The sequence below is a fragment of the Anomalospiza imberbis genome, chromosome 8, assembly GCF_031753505.1.
Source record: "Anomalospiza imberbis isolate Cuckoo-Finch-1a 21T00152 chromosome 8, ASM3175350v1, whole genome shotgun sequence".
Classification (NCBI taxonomy): Eukaryota; Metazoa; Chordata; class Aves; order Passeriformes; family Viduidae; genus Anomalospiza; species Anomalospiza imberbis.
The window spans coordinates 27,868,976-27,889,241 of record NC_089688.1 but is presented as its reverse complement, the minus strand read 5'-3'; the positions used below and the strand labels follow the sequence as shown (position 1 = coordinate 27,889,241).

The 20,266-nt window shown below is 41.6% G+C and overlaps 1 protein-coding gene across 5 annotated transcripts in view; it reads right to left on the bottom strand.

Moving 5' to 3' along the window:
• Positions 1-16,084, bottom strand: part of FHIP2A (FHF complex subunit HOOK interacting protein 2A) — a 30,212-nt gene extending 14,128 nt beyond the window's left edge. The window contains exons 1-6 of one of the 5 annotated variants that reach the window (XM_068198131.1): positions 15,950-16,084; positions 8,096-8,174; positions 6,015-6,184; positions 3,777-3,881; positions 3,298-3,420; positions 846-884 (exon numbers count right to left, since the gene is read on the bottom strand). In XM_068198131.1, the coding sequence (XP_068054232.1) occupies positions 846-884; positions 3,298-3,420; positions 3,777-3,881; positions 6,015-6,184; positions 8,096-8,174; positions 15,950-15,994 (561 nt within the window). In that variant the 5' untranslated portion in view covers positions 15,995-16,084. Of the gene's footprint in view, positions 1-845; positions 885-3,297; positions 3,421-3,776; positions 3,882-6,014; positions 6,185-8,095; positions 8,175-14,690; positions 15,094-15,427 lie in introns of those variants that run through there. The other 4 variants (XM_068198129.1, XM_068198133.1, XM_068198132.1 and 1 more) reach the window with 4 other exon arrangements.
• Between the last annotated feature and the right edge of the window lie 4,182 nt (positions 16,085-20,266).

Below are 20,266 nucleotides of genomic sequence, written 5' to 3'. Positions count from 1 at the left end.
TATATCTCAAGCATTAATAATTTAAAAGACTAACCATTTGGGGTTAATGGATTTTAGTGCAGACAAACCAGCAGGGACTGAGTACATGACAGTGAGGCAGCAAACTGGAGAGCTGCTGTGAACACTTGCTTGAGTGCCGTGCATTCATTGTGGGGAATTTGCACTGGGTATTGCGATGCACTCACAGAACTGATTCCCTGGAGAAGCAAACCAGTGGTAAAAGCAGCAGCCTGCATGCTATAAAATAAGGAGGCTCTTTGAATGCAGTAGAAAAATTACTGCTTCAACATGCTTTGTTTTTGTTTGACAGTGTGAAAACTGCAAGGCTGGCAAAGCAACAAAAAGGTGTCTGCCTGAACCAAGTCTGCCTATCCCCAGAGCTTCTGCAGTTCTCCAGTATCAATATCCTCATCAATACAGAGAAACAGCTGAATCACAACAGTGACCCTTGCACATAAAGGTTGGAACAGCACTTCAATCCTGGACTTAACACTGCTGCTGGCACCGCTCAAGCTGCAGGCACGCTTGTTAAAGGGAAAAGCTTTTTGTTTTAAAAACTGAACAATAGTCTGTAAATACTTATTTCATCTTACAGTGGCTTATTACTTCATGTCTGGATTCTTCTGCCATATGAAAGGCCATTGTTTATTTAGCTAGAGCAGTGATGAGAGAACTAACATATATAAATGTATGAATGCCCCTAGAAATGTGTCCATAGCTCATTACTCTTTCGTTGGCAGGTGACACAAAGCAGTCTGTACATTGAATAACACACAGGCAGAATCTTTGTGTGTATTTAAGCTTCCTATTGTTTAATCATGCAATTCTGCAGCTCAGCTGCTCACCTGCCTCCTGCAAAGGTGCAAAACAGGATCCTGAATGACCTAATAAAGAGGTTACATAAAACACATATTCAATGCTTTCTAAACAAAGTACTCAGCATTAACAAAGAGCAAATAATAGAAAACCACATTTTTGTATTTTTGTGATCTGTAAACATCAGTTTTAAAATCTGTCGTGGATGATGCCATGTCTAAATTCTGATAGAGTTAAAAAGAGTTCTATGAAAACATCAAGTGATATCACAGCTGATGAGAATCTCTACATAATTTGTGGTGAGAAATATAGAGGTGATAATTCATAGTACTGAAAATAGAAGTGAACAGTAAAACTATTGCTCATTTTATAAAATGAAGATATAACTATTTAGCTACTATATTAGAACTTTTTCATGGTCTCAAGAACAGAAATTGAAGCACAGAGAGTTAAGTGTCTGTTTGCTAGAAACAATCAGTTGCAAGGAGTAGCTCACCTAAGATGGGATGAGGCAAGTTTACCCTAAAATATAACTGAGGTAGAGGTGATAAATAAACATTACAATGTATATTCTTTCTCTTTGCACAAGAACTAGAAAAACTTCGTTTTAAAAAAAGGAACATATTAATACCAAAATAAAATTAGTATAGGGATCCTAAAGTTTTAAAAAAGTAGATTAAGTTCTTCAAATTCTTATTTCCACAACAGACATAACTTGCCCAAGTGATACAGTTATGCCATGTAGGCTTATTGGTTAAGCAATATAGGTGAAAGATTTCACCTATATTAATTAACCAATAATATATATATATTTATATAAATTCAAAATATAAACCAGCATTCTATCAACAAACTATTTGGCATGGAATCATACAAAGGAAGTGAGTTTGTACACACTCAGTTTTTCATGTTCATAAAATCCTGTATAAAGTGATTGGAAACAGTCAAAGAAGGAAGCAAAACTAACAGATACAAACACTCTCTGGAGAGATCCATCTACATTTCATCTTATAAGTGTTGGAGACTAGAGGCAGAAATGCCACACAGAATTCTGTAAATGTACCCGTTCATGCATTTGAAAGTGAGAAGTCACAACAGCACCTCTAAGAGGCCAAACGTGAACAACCAGAATATTCTATTCTAATGAAGCACAATTCTGCACCCCACATTACTGATCTGGAAACAACCATCACAAGTTGTGAAGACAAATGCTTTAGGCTACAACACCTAGAATAACACTGCGAAGTAACAGGAGCGACAAGAAATGTTTGCCAGCTTGCCTGAACTCCACAGCTAGCATTTTCTGAAACTAGAGATCCTCTTGAAACTTGGAATCATCTGTTTCTCAATGTTTTTTAACATTGGAATCTTGCTATTTTGGAGAAGAACACTAATAAAGTGGGACAAAACACTTGTGGTTCTTATGGCTGGGGTTCTCAGGTTTGATTGCAAGGCCACTATTTAAGAGGCTTAAACCATACAACTTATAAAAATAACACTAAAAGTAATCCTGGTTTAGAATTCTACCGTATTTTGCATGTAATATATGCAGTTGTTTGCTTCTGAGTGCTTCTAATGTTTAAACATTAACTTTTCAATCCTCATACCATTTCTGCTGCTTGTACAACTACAGTGGATACAATGGCAATCAGGATAATACTTAACTGAGGTAAAAATAAACTCAAGATGGATACTTTACTACTGACATGCAAGTGATAATCACATACTTAATGGAAAATAACATCTTTTTGCAGTTTAGCAGTCTCTGCTGTCACAGATCTTGTTTGTGGAAAGCTTGTAAAATAGTCCTAAAGGAATATTTTTCAGCTAAATACCATGTAACTATGTGTGTCACCACAGGAAACAGCAAAATGGGAGCAAAAGGCATTTCTAAATGGACTTTTATAAACCAAATTTTTTTATGCTTCTTCTAAATAGGAACTGAAAGTCAGTCTAGAAATTGTTTATCCTCCCACTCTGATTTCATAATGCCACATGTTAAAGAAGGCAGTAAAGACACAGGCTGTCTTACAGATAGAAGATTGTGAGCTGGCACTGCAGCTCCAACACGTGCCACTACCAAGTAAGGGCCCAATCCTGCAGAACACTCAGCAACTTGCAAGGTTTCAGTGCCCCCTGCAATCTGTCCCTTGGTCTTCATTAGGATGACAGAAACAACACAAGAAGGCCCACGTCTCCCTCACACAGTGTTTTACACTGCAATTCATATCCCTACTCTAAAGGCACTTTCATTCCAAAGGAAAAAGGACCTTGGGCAGGTGTATTTGTGAGACCTGAATTAAATTCTTGTGAAAATCAGATGTATAAAGTCTCTGGGAGAAAAAAAAAAATTCCGAACAACAAGACCTCTAATACCACAGGATAAAAAATAACATCACAGTGTGACACCACCAGTTCTCCACTAGATTTTGTGTATGACACAGTAAATACACCTGTCAAATTTTGAATTTATTTACTCACCTCAAGGAAGAAGTTGACCAGGTATGGATCCTGTTTCAGCTTTGCACATACTATACAGAGAAACTGAATTTCTTCATTTTCTGTTGGTGTTGCCAGAACCTCACCACACAGCCTGATTAATTTCTGTCACATAAAGCGAACAATTAAGACAGAAAGTTATTGCTTTTTCTAGGAATAACAGACTGAATTCTTTTTCTATATACACACTACAATTATGTATGAGTATTGACTGGAACATTTGCTCTGGATTTAGACTGCTGAGAACAAGTTTTCTTTATTATTTATGACTTGCATTGTTGCATTGCAGTGGCAGTCAAAGACTCTAATCAACAGCACATTATAAAAAACTACCTGATCTGGCACCCAAGCAATTTCCTTAATTCACTTGACATTGGAAGAATTAAAAATAGCATTAGCTACAGCAGAATAAAAGAAACTTGTCATGCAAAAATATAGTTTACTTAAAATCTGAACAGTACCTGCACTGGCCTATGCACGTTTATGTGGGGAAGAAGAGGTTGCCGAATTCTTCCAAGAAGTTTTGTATAAAAAGCCAAAACTTGCTGTTTCATTCCTGGAGGACACTGAAACAAAAACAAATGAACAACAACAAAAATACAATAAACATGGAGAAAAAGACAGATGTAAATTTTTCACTCAGAATGGCTAATTAAAAAGCAATAATTTAACCAAAAATATTTTTACAGTCATCAATTTTACTTTTACTTACATTTTACTTTTATCAATATTAACAGAGATCAATAAAAAATGTTGCATCTTATTACTGTTTTCTCTTTCAAATTATTCATACTTTCAGTTAATTGCTCTAGGGCAAACTTCTACTAATCTTTCCAGAAAATATTCCGTATCATTACAGTGATAAGGGGAAATTAACTCAGAATTAATTTGCTACAGGTCAGATGTCTTTTAAGGTACTGTGCCACAAAATCCAGCAATTCAGTGAGTCACTACATTCAAATACAGAATGATAAACTATAAAAATCTTAATACCTACAGAAGGTTTCTTAAAGTCATGAGCAATTAACCTTAGCCAGCTAAAGTGTTTATAAATGCACAGATGGTCCAGGACAAGAGAAAGCTGCTGCTTTCCCTGAGCAGAATATAAAGCACAAATAACTGTAGAATATGTAGACCCTTGTTCTAGCGTCCCTAATGCACCACATCACATGAAAGCACCTTCCTATCTCCAGGAAATCTGATGGCTTGTGGGCCTTTACGTACCTTTGTTCCTAGCTAAATTCCTCCAAACGAATTAGTTAATAACTAATTTATTAACCATGTTAATAAATGCTGTTAATTTTAATCCACATAATTTCCCTCATTTGCATGCCCACATGCAACATGGCTCTCCTTTCTAAATAATTATCTCTAGATTTTTAATCCCTAATCATTGCTGAGTTGTCCAGCTATTCTTTGAACAGAATGGCAAAATACATACCATCAGGGCACATCCACAGTAATGCAGTAACTCTGGCTGCTGTGGAAGGAAACTATTCATTTTGCACCAGATCTTTGCAACATCTTGCAAGCACTGAACTGTGTGTTTACTTCAGATGTATCAACTCACAAGTGGCAAAGTGTAAAGACAGCCTGTACAAGAATTGCCTGTGCAGACATATTTGTATGAGTACAGAATGACTTCTCTCAACTCTTAGAAACACTACTACTAATTACCCACTTCACATATGTCACCATTTCATCTTGGTTTCTTGACAACATTTAGAGATTACTGAACAAGCTGTGTTTCTGAGCAAGTATCTTTAATAGAGCAGTGCTGTGGTTTTAAGCCCAGCTGGAGCAGGTATTTTAGCCTGACTGCAGGACAGCTGGTACAGTAACAGGTACTGCAGATCTCTGGCCCTTCCAGAGCAAGGAACATCTTGGGCTCAGACAGCCACTGGCCTGTGTTGCCTGTTTATGTAAAATCGATTAAAAACTCATGACAATGTGTAGAAGATTGACTGAGAAGGAAACCCTGGAGAGCTCCATTTATCCTTGGAACATGATAAACCATGCCTCCCTAACTGAGTATGCACTGTGATACAAAACATTCTACCCCAGGGCTGCCAAGCTAATTCACCCCATGATCCACTCAACCCCACCTCAGAAGTCTGCCAAGACAGACAGCAACAAGGATGGACCAAGACCATGAAGGTAACTTCATGCGTGCCACAAAACAGACATGAAGCACCAGACAATACTGCCAAGGTGTGAAAGCTGTCTGGGGATCAACTCAAATTAATGCTTTCTGATACCAAAGTCTTTCTGAGCAACAGCTCAACACACTCAGAAAACTTAATCAAAAATTTGTATTTTACATAGCACTTTTCACCCAAGAATCTCCCAACATTTAACAAAGGACAGAGAGGAATAATACTGTCTTGCAGTAGCCAGAAAAACTCTGGACTGAGCAAAAATATTTCTCCTGCTTCTACTTTCACCACCAGCATTATTAGAGTGGTGAGTCTCACCACTGCCAGCACCTCAGGGGCTGTCTCACCCTGATCACACCTGCAAAGGCTGTTACTTGTAATATGCTGGCAATATGGTAATATATGTTGGTATATTTGTAATATAAGCAAGCAGCTCTTTGCTAGGGCTCAGTGTCCCACACTACCACCTACTGTAGAACTTCAGTCTCTGTCACAACTAGGAGCTCACACAAGAGAGAATCTGTTCTGCTGAGAGATACATACATCAGCTTTTCCTAGTGTGTAGAGTGTCTCCAAAATCTTGTGATGTAGCAAATATTCCATACATGGTCCTGTTTCACCCGATTCCCTCTCATTTTCTTCTTGAACTAGAATATCCAACATCTGTTCCAGGTGAGAGGGAATGTTCGTATCAGTCACAGGAGCTTTGTCATCTAAATAAAAGAAACAGGCAATTAAGAATGATTTAAAAATTGCCCTCATACTTATGTTCAGTTCCAAATTTAAGACTTATAAACATGACATCCACTTAAAGAACTTGATATACAGTGCAAGTTTTCAGCATGTCTTAAAGAAAACTTTCAGAACTGTACCTGAACATGTACACTGGAATATGCATTGGGCAAATATCTGACCTTGCAGTAGGGAAAAGGTGAAGTGCCAAAATTCAAAACATGCAGGAATTACATAGTCAAAAAAGGAGAATTTCTACTGCCAGAAAGCAAGCCAAGGGAGAGAAAGGTACAACTCTCAATCTTCTGTTTAGTATGCACTAGGTCTTGATAACTTCCTCTTTGACCCTTCATACATTATTCTCATACAGTATTCTCAAATCTGTGAATGGCCTCCAACATCAGCTTAATTTGCAGCTGACCAGTTCCTTTATAAACTAGATAACTAAATAAATGGCTTTTCTGCTGATAACAACAAAGAAAATTCAAACTCTATGCTGTTTATTCACCAAAAGCTTTTAAATTTCTCTTTTGTATTTTCTGCATTAAAATAGAATTCAGTCAAACTTTATGAAGGAAAGGGTAAGATGTTGATTTTATTATATTGAAGTCATTAAACTGCAGTGGATTTATGCCACTGGAAGTAGGAGCTGGCATTCACATATTGTAGAACATATCCACACATGAAGATTTTCATCTTTTATGTTTTTCAGTTGAATTCTACATGAGCAACTATCCTAGGGAAATGGTTACTACTGTTTACGCAATAGTCTAAAAATAACTTGTCACTTGCATGCAACTGGCAACAAGATCACACAGGGAAACTGCCATGTCAGAGTGATTTTGGTCTCTGCCACAAGCTCCAGTTAGCCCGGAGTGTTTTGCTTGAATTTCCTACACATAATTCTGCTCCTACTGCAGAGGACAGAAATATATCCACCGAGTGGAAACTTCATTTTCAAAACACTTCTGAAACTCTGGGAGAGAGGTCAGCTTTTATTCTGCACCACGTCACTGCAGGTGTCAGTTTTCCCTGCCACCCTGTCATTTCCACCTTTGGAAACATCACATAGTGTTCCAAAAGATGGGTATTTGGAACCAAGGGTCACGTTGCAGTTTTACGAGTAAATATTGATATAAACAAGATCATCAGACACAAACACAGACTCAACAGCTCTTCCAGCAGAAGGTCAGAACTAATAGGCTTGAGGAAAGCACGGCAACATTCATTTTTAAAACATAACTGTTTCATAACTAGGTCCAAAATTAAAAATTTACATTCTGCAAAATTGTTGAAAAAAAAAACAAACCAGGGAAGAGTTTTTAAAAAGGCAACTACAGCAATATTTCATCATAATATCTATTTTTAAGAAGAGCAGTGTAACATGTGAGTAAGATTTAATCAAACTTGTTGTCTGTGCTATCAAAATACTTAACACTGAGACAAGACACTATAGCAAATATAACTAATACTGAGCACACGGAATCCATCTGTGTCTGGTAAAATCTATGACCACAAAATTACTTTTGTTAAAATCTTATAAAGAAAAAGAAAATCCCTGATGCAAAGCAATAAAAATGTTAACAGCAGGGACTGCATTTCTGCAGCTGTCTGTTTAGATTAAACAGAGTATGTGAAGGCAGAAACTGGGTCAGACGTAAAAAGGTGCAGTTCTCTACATGGTACTCAGGAAACAAGACTTCAACCATTTTTCATGCCTACTTTTATGGATGGAAGAACATGATATTTTTAATTACTGGTTATTATTGGCATTTGGATTAAAGACTTGATTCATATTAGTATTTCTTGATCTTTACTTTTTAAAAACACTGAAATTGTGAATTCTAGTTTCCACAATAAAAAGACAAACCCAGAGTGCTTTTTTCTTTTACCTGAGGTCTCTATGTAGTAATGGGTGATTGCTTTCCAGTGATAAACAAAATCTTCTTGTAATGGAAGGGAAGGTGCGAGCTATGGGGGAAAAAACACAACAAAAACCAGTTAGAAATGTAATGAACATACTTCCTCAGAGATTAAATTCAATTTTACCTTATACTTGGAAGTAAAGTGCTGCAGATAGTGCTACAGTTGTTACTCTCTGCTCTTTAACAAGGACTACATTCATTATTCATGGCTGAGCCCCATGCCACACTGCCTGCTTGTAAACATCAGTAATAATCTCTGTGATGTCTCTATCACCAGACAATCTATTTAAAGCAACAAAAGCAATTGCTCCTACAGCAAAGCAACACTAGAAATGTATGCTTGTATTGTTTAGACCACAATTTTGTCCTTTAGGAAAAAGTCATGTTCTTTCACATCTGCTCTTGATGCCTTCTTGCTTTTCTGTACACTGTTCTCTTCTCTCTGTCTGCCCCCTTAAAAATACCAATTAGTTGCTTTATCCAGTTTTTACCATGCCCTTTTTCCTGTTAGCCACAACTTCTTTTAAAAAATCTTTATTCAGTTTTTAGGTTCAGTTTGGGTTTTTTTTTTCAAATTTTTGGGTTGGTTTTTTTTTTTTTGGGCCCATACCCAAAGCTTGGCAGGTTGTTCTTTTTTTTCAAACAAACATGTTTCTTATTTTATTTCTGCAAGAAAAGGAAGTTTCTTCTTTCCTGGAGGTGTTTGGGATGGCTGGCTGGGTGTGAGCAGCATCCAGGAATAACAACAAGAAGGAAACGCAGCCCCCCCATGCAGTCACCATCAGCACTGCTCCTTCCCCACTGAGACACAGGTGGCCTGTGGCCCATTACACCACAGGCAGCCTGTGAAAAAAGGACCATAATCATTTCACCACTCTGCTCTCCAAAGTGAGAGCTGAGACAAGGAGTGAATTTGTGCCCCTGAATGTTTTGAGCTGGTAAAATCAGGAATCCTATAGGGAAAACCTCAACCATTCAATAGGTCACGTGAGGATCTGTTGTTATTGAGGGCTAATCCTACTTGCTTGAGGCTCTTTTTTGGACCATCAAGTCCTCAAGTCATTCTTTCACAGGCCATCCTGAAATAGGGGATTATCACTTGACAGCATGGCAGCGATGAGCCCTGTGGGCAAACAGAAAAAATCCCAAGTATAAACTGGTGTGTCTGTTTTGGAAGGGTAAGGAGCTGAACCATCCTGATGGGATGTGGAGTCCAGTCCTTCACAGAATCTCAGAGGGGCTGAAGTTGGAAGGGGCCTCTGGAGACCATCCAGTTTAGCCTCCCTGCTACAGCACAGTCACCTAGAGCTGGCTGCTCAAGAGCATGTCCAGATGGCTTTTGAATGTATCAAAGGACGGAGACTCCACAGCCTCTCCAGGAACCTGTGCCAGGGGTCAGTTAACCTCACAGAGAAAGGTTAACTGAAGGAAATTTTCTCCCCAGGAGCTGTAGATACCACATTTAAGACTAATAACTCAGGGGCTCGTATATAACCGAGTACTGTATAGGCTCATATGGTCTTTACTGGGTGTTGTTGGTTTCTTTGAAAAATCCCTGGACATTTTCCACATCAGTCTTTTCATTGTCTTGAATTTAATGGCACTTAAATTTATCTTGGTAAAGTTATAAAGCCCAGTATATGACCAGTATGCCATGCCAAGGTAAGTGCAATGCAAATTGTTAATGGCCCTTTGCACACAGGACTTTGGAATGCAAGACTCTGGAAAAGTAGTGGTGCTTGGCAACTATCTCTGCCTCCATCCCGGGTGGAAATGTGCCCTTGGATATGGCAACCAGGAAAAATCAAACTGACAGTGCTTATCCTGTCCCTGACAGGCTGTGCACTCACTGAGCTCCACGGCTGGGCACTCCGAGCAGCACATTAGCACAGCAGATACCACAGAGTATCTGAACACCCCACACTGCACAAAAGCAGTTTATTTTACTGTGACATTTACTAGGTTATTAAAATTCAGAAGAATAACCAAACTGAAGACTGAGCATACGATTCGGTATGTCACACTAGCTGCACTAGATGTGTATTTCAAGCAATGTAATGATCATTTCTGTAAAAAAAAAGCTGTATCAAAACCTCAACGCCAGCTGATGAATAACCCAGGGACAACTTTTGAGGAATACAGGCCTCCCAGACCACTCTATTTCCAAAGTAACACATGATAGATAACATTAAAGATTTATCCTTGGCTGATGTGATTTTCCTCTCCACTTCTTCTCATCTCATCTGCCTCAAGATGAATTTAGTGCCTCTGATCAGTGCCAGGAAAAGGATTTCACTTCTCAGCACTGTCAATAATTTATCCACCATGGGAGAGAACTGTGGATACAGACATTCTCCCTCCCAACAAATGCCTCTAGGGAGGCTTCTCAGAGGTGAAAAAATAATTCAGGGACAGGTTCTGCCCTTTCAAATTAAAATATCCAGTGATTTCAGAGTCTTCTCTGACCAGGATTGCAAGCCAGACACAGCAGAGATAACATCAGCATGGGTGTGCACCTGGGCAGTGCAGCCTATTGGGAACACACCATCAGTACTGCCACCAATTATTTTGAGGTAGGTGTTTACTGATCAGAAAACCCAACAAAAACCCACAAGAAAACAAGCAAACAAACAAAAATAAAGCAAAAAGAAACCCAAGCAATCCTCTTAACTTAGTTATTCAGACACAAAAGCAAGACCAAGACACCAGCTTATATGTGTAGAAAGACAAGCACTGGAAAGCATTAGGAAATGATAACACTTGGCTGACATCCTTTAACCCTACTAGGACCAGCAGCACTAGTATGAGGTTGTAGTACCTATTTTTAAATGAATTATTAGCTATCAGCTGAGATGGAATACATGTTACAACTGGCAGCCTGAATAACCACTCTGCTGTGTAAGTACTCGTATGGAGATTCTAAAGCAAACCAGAATTCCTTGTGAAGGCCATTAATTCCTGCTACTTGTCTGATTTGAAGGCTATACCTTAAAAATGTACTTATTTCTCCCCATTACATCAGCTGGCTAGGGCATGGTGCTAATAACACCAAGGTTGTGGGTTTGATCCCTGTATGGGCCATTCACTTAAGAATTGGACTTGATGGTCCCTGTGGGTCCCTTCCAACACAGAATATTCTGTGAGTCTGTAATTAATCCTGAGTAATTAAATATGTTCTTAGCGATTCCTTATCTCAAAGTGAAGCTCTCCTTCTCTGGGGGAAAAAAACCCCATGATCTTCATGCCTGCAGTGTAGGTGTTGGTATATGAAATAGCTAAAATTCACTGAACACCACTGAACTGCAGCCCACTGGAGCCCACTGAGCAGCAAGATCTTCCATCTGGTGCCCAGCTCCAGCAGTTGGGCTTCCTGGGAGTGAGCTGAACTTAACACATGCTGCCTTATCCTTCTGGTGACAATATGTAACACACAATCAAAGCCCACTCCTTTCAGGAAAAGTGCTGTTCTCAGGAGAGCTACAGATCTTTGACCAGATGTACAGTCTGCTCATGACAAAACCTGTCCAAAATACAATTCCACGTCGTTTTCCAAAGCATACAAAATTTGTGTTTAGGCAGGAAAAAAATAACATAAAGAGCAAAAAAACTTATATATATGCAGTATTTAACAGCAAATCTTTTGTGCATGTAAAAATCATTGTCATATTTTTCATGTATGCTTTTCAGAAGTGCAATTCAATACTGGAAAGGATGGAAACATCTGAAGCTGGGGATATGCCTCAATATCTTTAGGGGAAATTCATAAAGGAAAGAGAACACTGTATAAAAAAATAACAGGTACTGTCTGGTCAGATGCCAGAGTAAAAAACAGAGAGCAGAAACTGGGTCAAAGAGAAAGGAAGGGGAAGTGCATGCACACTGCCCTGACTGACACAGTCACTTGATGTTTTTCTTCAGTCTTACTACTGTACCAGTGTGAATGGTCTGAGAGAACACCTGAAAAAGGAATAATGCTTGAAGGTTTACTTGATCCTCAGTTAATGAATACACAGAGTTTATAATGGCCACTGCTCTCACATATAAAATTAAGACTGCTTGCAAGTCATGCATTAAATTTTGTCATCTAATTTGTTAATACCAGCACAACATTAAAACAACAAGTAATGTAAGGTCATTACATCAAACAAAGTGGGTTCAAGAGGAATAAATTCTGCTCTAATCAGTTATACAGTTCATGATTTTGGCGCACTACCTGTACCAAGTAATTTAGTTTGTTTCATAGCTGAGTTTTGCTACAAAATATAAACAGAAGCTACTTGAAAATACGGTAATGTACCAGTGTCAGAGACACAGTGGAATAACAGGCTGGTAGAGAGGGGGTCTTGAGAATCTGCAGCAGGCACCAAAATCTTCATTCATTCAATTGCGTGGTACAAACATTCCTGTTTGACAGCAAACTGAAAAATTCAAGCCAACCAAAATTATATATTTCCTGCAAGGTACACGGCTCAAAAACATCCCTTTGAACTGACTATTAAGGTGAAACATCCAAAAGCCCAAATCAAACACAAATGAAAGTCCTTTGAACACTGAGTGGCCACCTCACAGACAAGCTATTTTGTCTAGGGAAACATGAGTGAAAAGCACAAGATAAGAGCAAAATAAGCCTAACTTGCTGCTTTGGTATTGTACACTACATTTTTTTGTTGCTGACAATGTAGTGCTCAGGGATAGCCCTTTGGGGTGAAAGTGTATCAGAAATGCATAGCAGAGAGAAAACATCTTGAGGACAAGCCATATATAAACTGTCACAGATTTAATAATATGAACCCAATGAATCAACAGCATTTCTATTCTGCCCTGAAGTAACAGAACAAAGACAGCAGTCCTATCCACCATTCTTACTAATACATCCAACTCAATTTAAGGATGCTCTGTTGGCAGGGTAACAAAGTGATGCTTGCTCATCTGGATGCTGCAGAGAAATCCAAAAAGCAAAAAGTATCTAAGATATTGGCAGGATTGACATAAGACAAGAGGTTGCAAGAAACTAGAATCCAATGGTAATGAAAATTAGTAATATGGTTTCAAACACTTGGGCAATTTAGTCAGAAAAGACTGAAAGTGTTGAGCTTTTCAAGGAGAATGATAGGATCACAGATAGCTTTGGGCTGGAAGGGACCTTCAAAGGCTACCTAGTTCCAACCCCACTGCCATGGGCAGGACAGTTTCTACTAGGCCACGCTGTTTTAAGCCCCATCCAGGCTAGTCTTGAACACCACCACAACCCCTCTGGGGAAAAAACCTTGGTAAGAAAACATCTTAGTAAAAAGCAACTGATCCCTTATGCTTGCCTCAAGCACAGTCCTGTCACAAGGGCAGTCAGTCCAAGAGTGATACACTGACAACAAATAAAAGGCAAATACTGCCATGTCTATCAGACTGTCAACCTTTGGAACTCCTGTCAGAGTTCAGAGGGATGGCACATTGAGGGTAAGATAACAACGATTATCTAAGAGCACGGGAACCCTTACTGTTTAAATGCACTCTCTGAAGTCTGCAGGCCTGTGGGCCCTGCGGCAGGGCAGGAGCATTATGTAAGTGATGTGCACGAGAAAGCACAGGGCAGAAGGGCTGCCCAAACCTTTCTGATTTAAGGAAGTCCCACCCATGAAAGCTAAACTCAGGCTCTTCAAGTGCATTTAAGTGTCCAGCTCACCTGAAAACTGTACAGTTGCAACTCTACCTACTCTGGGGTAGGCACCCAAAACTTTTCAGAACTGATACCTTATTTACTAGTTCTGCTGCTGATATTCAGGGTTAAGAATCCAATTGAGGCTGCCCACGTTATACTTCCTCCCTAGTAAAAACAGCAAGCAAAAATGATGTTCCAAATTCTCTTGGTTCTGAAAACAGGCGGCATAAAAGTGGACTGAGCTAATATTTAGTATTTACAACAGCTGCCACTACCCCATAGCAAAGCTAAGCAGACTTGTTACTACAGGGAGAATGAAACAACTTAAAGCCACATATAGCCACCGAACTGGTTAAAAATTTCTATTTCACACTTCTTTGTATTAGCGGGTCAAACTTATAAAGAAACATTCTTAGTATCTTTCTACTTTTGCAATTCCATGTTTCATTCCTAGTATTTGTGACAATCCTGTAAATGCAGGAGTGCAGTTATTTATCAAGAGATCTACCACAGTGGTGGCAGCAAGGTGAGGCAATTCTAAAAGGGACACCAGAGTTGAGCAAGGACAAACAGCATGTTTTTGGATAGCACTCACTTGCAAAATGATGGTATCAATATATTTCTGTATTTTTGTTTGGGTTTTTTTAATCAAAAAAGAATGCCTAGTCCCTATGATCTCTACTCTTCTCCTGTTCCATTCAGCTCATTTGTTTTTCCTATTTTTTACTCAACTAAATGAAGTTATTTTTGTTTATTTTTTGCACACATCAATAATGTAAACACTCTCCTAATAACTTCTATTACATCTCTTGAATTGGTAGACCTGAAAGAATACCTTCTCCTCCACTCCTCCATCTCTCAGTCATCCACTCTTACTTCTGTTATTCAAAATGTGGCACAGCTCACCACAACAAACTTTCTTTAGTCAGGCAGACGCTAATTTCTGTTTCCTCTCTAATGAAAGCACTGTCTATTGAAGGCATTCACATGTGGTCTGAATGTTTTCAAGTAAAACATTTCATCATTATTTAAAACATTTCCTTCCAAATGCCACTACACCATTAAAAAAGCAAACTAGGAACCTGTAATTAATGAATACATGCTTAACTTTTAAACCTGAATACTCCTGCAGAACTACAGGCTCATATAAAGACAAGCGTATGCTCAAGTGCAGCATCGAAGCACACATTAATGTACAAAGGCTGCCCCTCAGATGAGGCAGGGTTTGGCATGTGGGCTCTTATTTCAATTATTTGGATTTGGCCTGCAAGCTCTTTTTTCAACCATCTGAACATTTTTTTCTTCAACATTTTCCACCTTCACTTCAGTATTTCCCTGCCGATTTTTATCACCTCTTCACACTCAAGTCTCCTGGGTGTGCTGGTTTACTGGGAGAGGCTCTGAAAGGCAGGGAATTACTACCAAGACCCCGCCTCACTGAAAAGCAGAAAATAAATGGTGTGGCCAGGCAGCGCCGAACGCGGCCTTTAGCAATGGCAGTTGGCGAACAGGCCCCGTTTCCCCTGCCCAGTTCCCGTCAGGAAACCTCGCTGCACCCCCAGCCTCGCGTCCCCCGGCAAACCTAACCCCCACGCACAGTTACAGAAGAAACCAGGGATGGAAAGGGTCGCTTTGAAACTGACAGCATCCCGCAAAAGCACCGGGGACGGCGGCTGTTGTCTGCTGGTCAGGACGAGATGGAAATGCTGGGGAGTTTCCTGATTCCCCTCCTTTATTGTTCGTCTCGCTGAAACAGCCGGGCAACGGCAGGGTGAGGGCCAGGCCAGGGCTGCCCTCAGGCCCGGCGCGGGGCACCGCGGCCGGCAGTGCCCGGCGGTGACAGCCGGAGGCTGCGCCGGGGCCGCCCGGGCTGCAGCCGCTCCCTCCTCCCCCGGCACCCCCGGCTCCCCAGGGCCGCGCTGGGGCGATTCGTTCCCTTCCCGTGCTCCCTCCGGGGCCCGCCCGGGCAGCTCGGCCTCCGCCTCCCCGGCCCGCGGGAGAGCCGTGCCAGAAGCGGATGCTCGCCCTGCGAGGCCCCGCCAGCAGCAGCGCCGGGGGGCAGCGGGGAAGGGCGCCGTGCCCGGTCCGAGCCCCCGGCCCGCGCTCGGCGCTAGGCCCGGATCGCATCCCCGGCGCGGCGTGGCCGGGCCCGCCGGCGGCCTTACCGCCTCCACGGCGTGCTGCAGGATGGAGGTGAACTTGGAGAACATCCTGTCCCGCGACTGCAGCAGCCGCTGCCGGGAGGACCTCGAGAGCTCCTCGATCCGCCGCCGCCGCCGCTCCAGGGTGAGGGCTGCATGCGGGGGCCTGGCCGCAGGGATCGGGCGGGCGGGCGCCGGCGCTGCCTCTCGCTCCCCGGCGGACACCGTGGCACTGACACCGCCGGCTGCGCGGCGGCGGCTGCCGAGGCTCCGGGTGTCCTGCAGGGGCCGCCACCCCCGCACGCCGCTCGGCCCGGCTCTGCCCGCCCCGCTGCGCTCCGCCCGGCCCCGGGCGCTGCCAGCCGGGAGCGCCGCGTTCCGTTCCGTTCCGTTCCGGCGCGGCCGGGCCGCTTGTGCCGGCCCCGGGGCGCGGGCGGGGCGCGACACTGCCGGGCTGTGGGCGGGCCGCTGCCGTGCCCCGAGCCAGGCCCCGCTCCTGCGGGCAACTCCGGGCTGGGAAATGAATCGCAGTCGCAGAATCACTTGGATGGGAAAGACCTTTGAGATGATCGAGTCCAACCTTCGACCTTACACCACCATGTCAACCAGACCATGACACTGAGTGCCATGTCCAGTTTTTCCTTAAACACCTCCAGGATGCTGACTCCACCACCTCTCTGGGCAGTCCATTCCAATGTCGAATCACCCTCTGTGTGAAGAAATTCTTCCTAACGGCTAACCCAAACCTCCCCTGTCACAGCTCGAAACTGTGTCCTCTTCTGCCGCTGGTCGACTGGGAGCAGAGTCTGATCCCCACCTGGCTACAAGCTTCTTCCAGGGAACTAGAGAGAATGATAAGGTCCTCCATGAACCTTCTTTTCTCTAGGCTAAACAGCCCCCATGCCCTCAGCCACTCCTCACAGGACACATGCTCCAGACCCTTCCCCAGTTTCTTTGCCCTTCCCTGGACTAATTCCAGCACCTCAATGTCCTTCCTGAATTGAGGGGCCCAGAATTGGACACAGCACTTGATGTGTGGCCTCAGTAGTACTCAGTGCAGAAGAACATGAACTTCCCTGGTCCTGCTGGCCACACTATTCCCGAGATAGGCCAGGATGCCATCGGCCTTCTTGCCCACTTGGGCACACACTGTCTCAGGTGAGGGAAGGGGCGCCCACCTCCACAGTCCCTGTGCCTGAGGCTGCCATCAGACTTCCACCAAGGTTTCTGGGGTCCCTCAGGATCTTGAGGGTGGGGAGCCGGGCTGCCTCCACCCTCCTCCTGGCATGGCACGGATACGGAACAACCCTGACATGTATGGCAAAAGGCCCAGCTTGCTGTCTGCTGAGACATTTTGGGTCTGCCATCGTCCACAGGGACGAGGAGATCCTCAAGGAAATAACTGTTCACAAAGCAGTCTAAGGGTGATGAGCTCAGAAAGTCAGTGACAGGTTGTGGAATCACCATCCCTGAAAGTGTGCAAAAAATGAGTGGACGTGGCACTTAGCAATATGGTTCAGTGGGAATGGTGGCATTAGGTCAAAGTTTGGACTTGACAATCTGGGAGGTCTTTTCCAAACGTAAATGATCCTGTGTTGTTCCTTCTGGATGAGAGGCTGGTGGTGTGGGTGACATAGTCCTTGCAGAGTACCACAGATGAGAGGGCTTGTGGCAATGTGCACATTGCTCATTTCACTGTTTGTTTGTTGGGTTTTTTCCTACACAGAGAAAAGGAGACAAAGAGAGCTTTATTTCACCTCTGAATCAAATACTTCAGAGAAAAAGACCATCCCTCCCATTTTGCGGTGCCACATGAAAAGCAGAGGTAAAGTGGGGTGAGCAGAAGTTATAGCTGGCAAGCAATTTGATGTTTTGGGAAAATGTTTGGACACTGGGCAAATTGACATAGGAGAACAGGATGGCTTTGGCACTGGGTAGCAGAGTGAAATGTTGGGGAGGTGATAGACCAGTATGGGAAAGGGAGGGACCCTGTAGTACCAAATAAAGGGAAGCTTCCACATTAATTTTTGGAGAGGAATCAACACCAGCTTCCTCATATGCTAGGAGCATGCAGAGAGAGATGAATCAAAAGACAAGACAAAACTACTGTTCTTGAAATTGTGTCATCTGGGAAGTCTATAACGATGTTGTGATGAAGTCTTGCTAATGATTCTGCTGTACTGATTGCTATTACTACCCCTGTGCTTTGCAGGCATGGAGATCTACAGCCCAAATACTCTATGGAAGTAAATACTAGTTGTATGTGGACACCTTTGTGGCAGTTGTTAAAGAGCAGAGCTATTTCCTTCTCAAAACCCAAGAGTCCCAATATGTCAATATCAATTTAAAAGGTAATTATGCTGGGTTTTTTAAAATCTGCTTTTTCTCTATTTGTCAACTTATATTCTATAGATGTTCATAGGAAATGTAAATTTTCTATGTGGAGATGATGAAACATCTCTGTGTTTAGGTGATTATTAACTGGACAGGTGCTGCATTTGGAAGGTGCCTGCATGCCTGTGTCTAAGAGAATATGGTCATTTAAGATGCTTTTGCAATCTGTTTTTTCCTGCAAAAATGTCTTTTAAATATGCTTGGGCTTTCCAATCTCCAAGCAGCAGAATGAATAAAGAAACAGTAAGATATCATAAAGATATAAAAGGAGACAGTTTTATCACTATGAGAGTATTCCTAATCGTACTTAACAAATTATGAAATCATAAATCACAGAATCACAGATGGTGAGGTAAAACTTTGCAATGCTTGAGGGCCTCTTATTATTCTAAGAGTGACTAATGTGTATAAACGCATTATTATTTAAACAGAACAGTTCATTGTGGCTGAAATTAATATTTTAGTTGTAAAAGTGACTTCTTATTAAGATTTCTCAATGTGAAATGCCTTGCAGTAAAGGAAAAAAGAAAGAAAATATTACATGTAAATTATTTTTCCTAAGCCTATTAAACAAATTGAATCTCTGCATATAACCCTGCATTTACCAACCAATAGATTGGGCTTGAATTTGTAGCCATAGTGCAGAATCCAGTTTTTGGTGCTTATATATCTCACAAATTGTAGATTTTTTTTTAATGATCTTTTAAAGTAGTCTCTAATTCCTCAACCATATTTCTCAACCGTATTTCTCTTTGCTGGGAATATTGGATAAATACTGGCAAACCAATAGTAATGAAATCACTGGAAACTAATGGAAAAGAGTGATTTCACCAGTGTCAGTGCAGAAGAACTCAGCTGAGGTTGCATTTTGCATTTTGTTTGGATTCTTCTTGTTCTCATTTGGGATGATTCAATTGGAGATGCTGCAGTTATGGATGTCATGTGCAACAATACATCTTCAATACATCTTCACCTGCTCATGCTTGATGTTGTTTCCACTGAAATAAACACAAGGTTTTTTGGGTTTTTTTTTTGGCAAGGTAGTTCTTTTTTTGGAAAAGTACACGCAGTGAGTTAGTTAGTGTTTTGCTTGGATGTGAGAAGTGAAAGTGTGAAAGTGAGGCTATTCTAATTGATAGAGCTTTTGGGAACTTACTCCTTTCTTACAAATTAATGAAATTGTCTAGATTAAATCAATTTAGATGGTGTGTGACAGTAAGATAATGTGCTGGCCTTTTTATCTGAAAATCTCTCTGCTATTTGGATTGATGGCACTAGGCCAATGTCTAATGGATGCATTTGTCTACATTACAGAAGAAGTTCTGCAGTCTGGACTTTTGCTTCAGAGAGCCTGAAGATTTGGTGAATTATTTTACCCTAGGTGAAAACTCTCCTGTTAGTGCTATGCCAAATATCTGTTGATATTCTGCGCAAGATTTTATTGTGTTTGTAATAATCAAACTGACATCTATGTTTTCAGTGACTACTTGGATGAAATAAAGAATGAAGTTTTAGTGGTTCAGCATGATCTCTGCTTTTGAGTAGGGCTAAGAAGATATTTAACAAGATTTTCAGACCTTTCTGATGCTGGGCTTTACTACAGAACGCAAGCATGCTGTGCATCCACACTGAAGAGCATGCAGTGGAATTGAAGTCATTTTCTGTCATGAATTTTCTGGTTCCGTGCTCTCAGCTGCGTACATCACCTCCTTCCTTGCTGATTCGCTAGCAGCTCCATGTAATCAGCTCATGCAGTATTTCATAAATCCCATTTTCAGGCATTTCCTGGCCTGTGCATTCTGTTCCATATCTGCACATCTGCTCTTTCCGTAGAGACATTAATTTGTCTTCTGCTGGGTTACAAACTTCCCAGTCGTCTGTCTATTGTCTTGAATGCTTACCTGTCACATCTGCAAGAGTCTCCTGACACCAGCACTCCTTGCTACC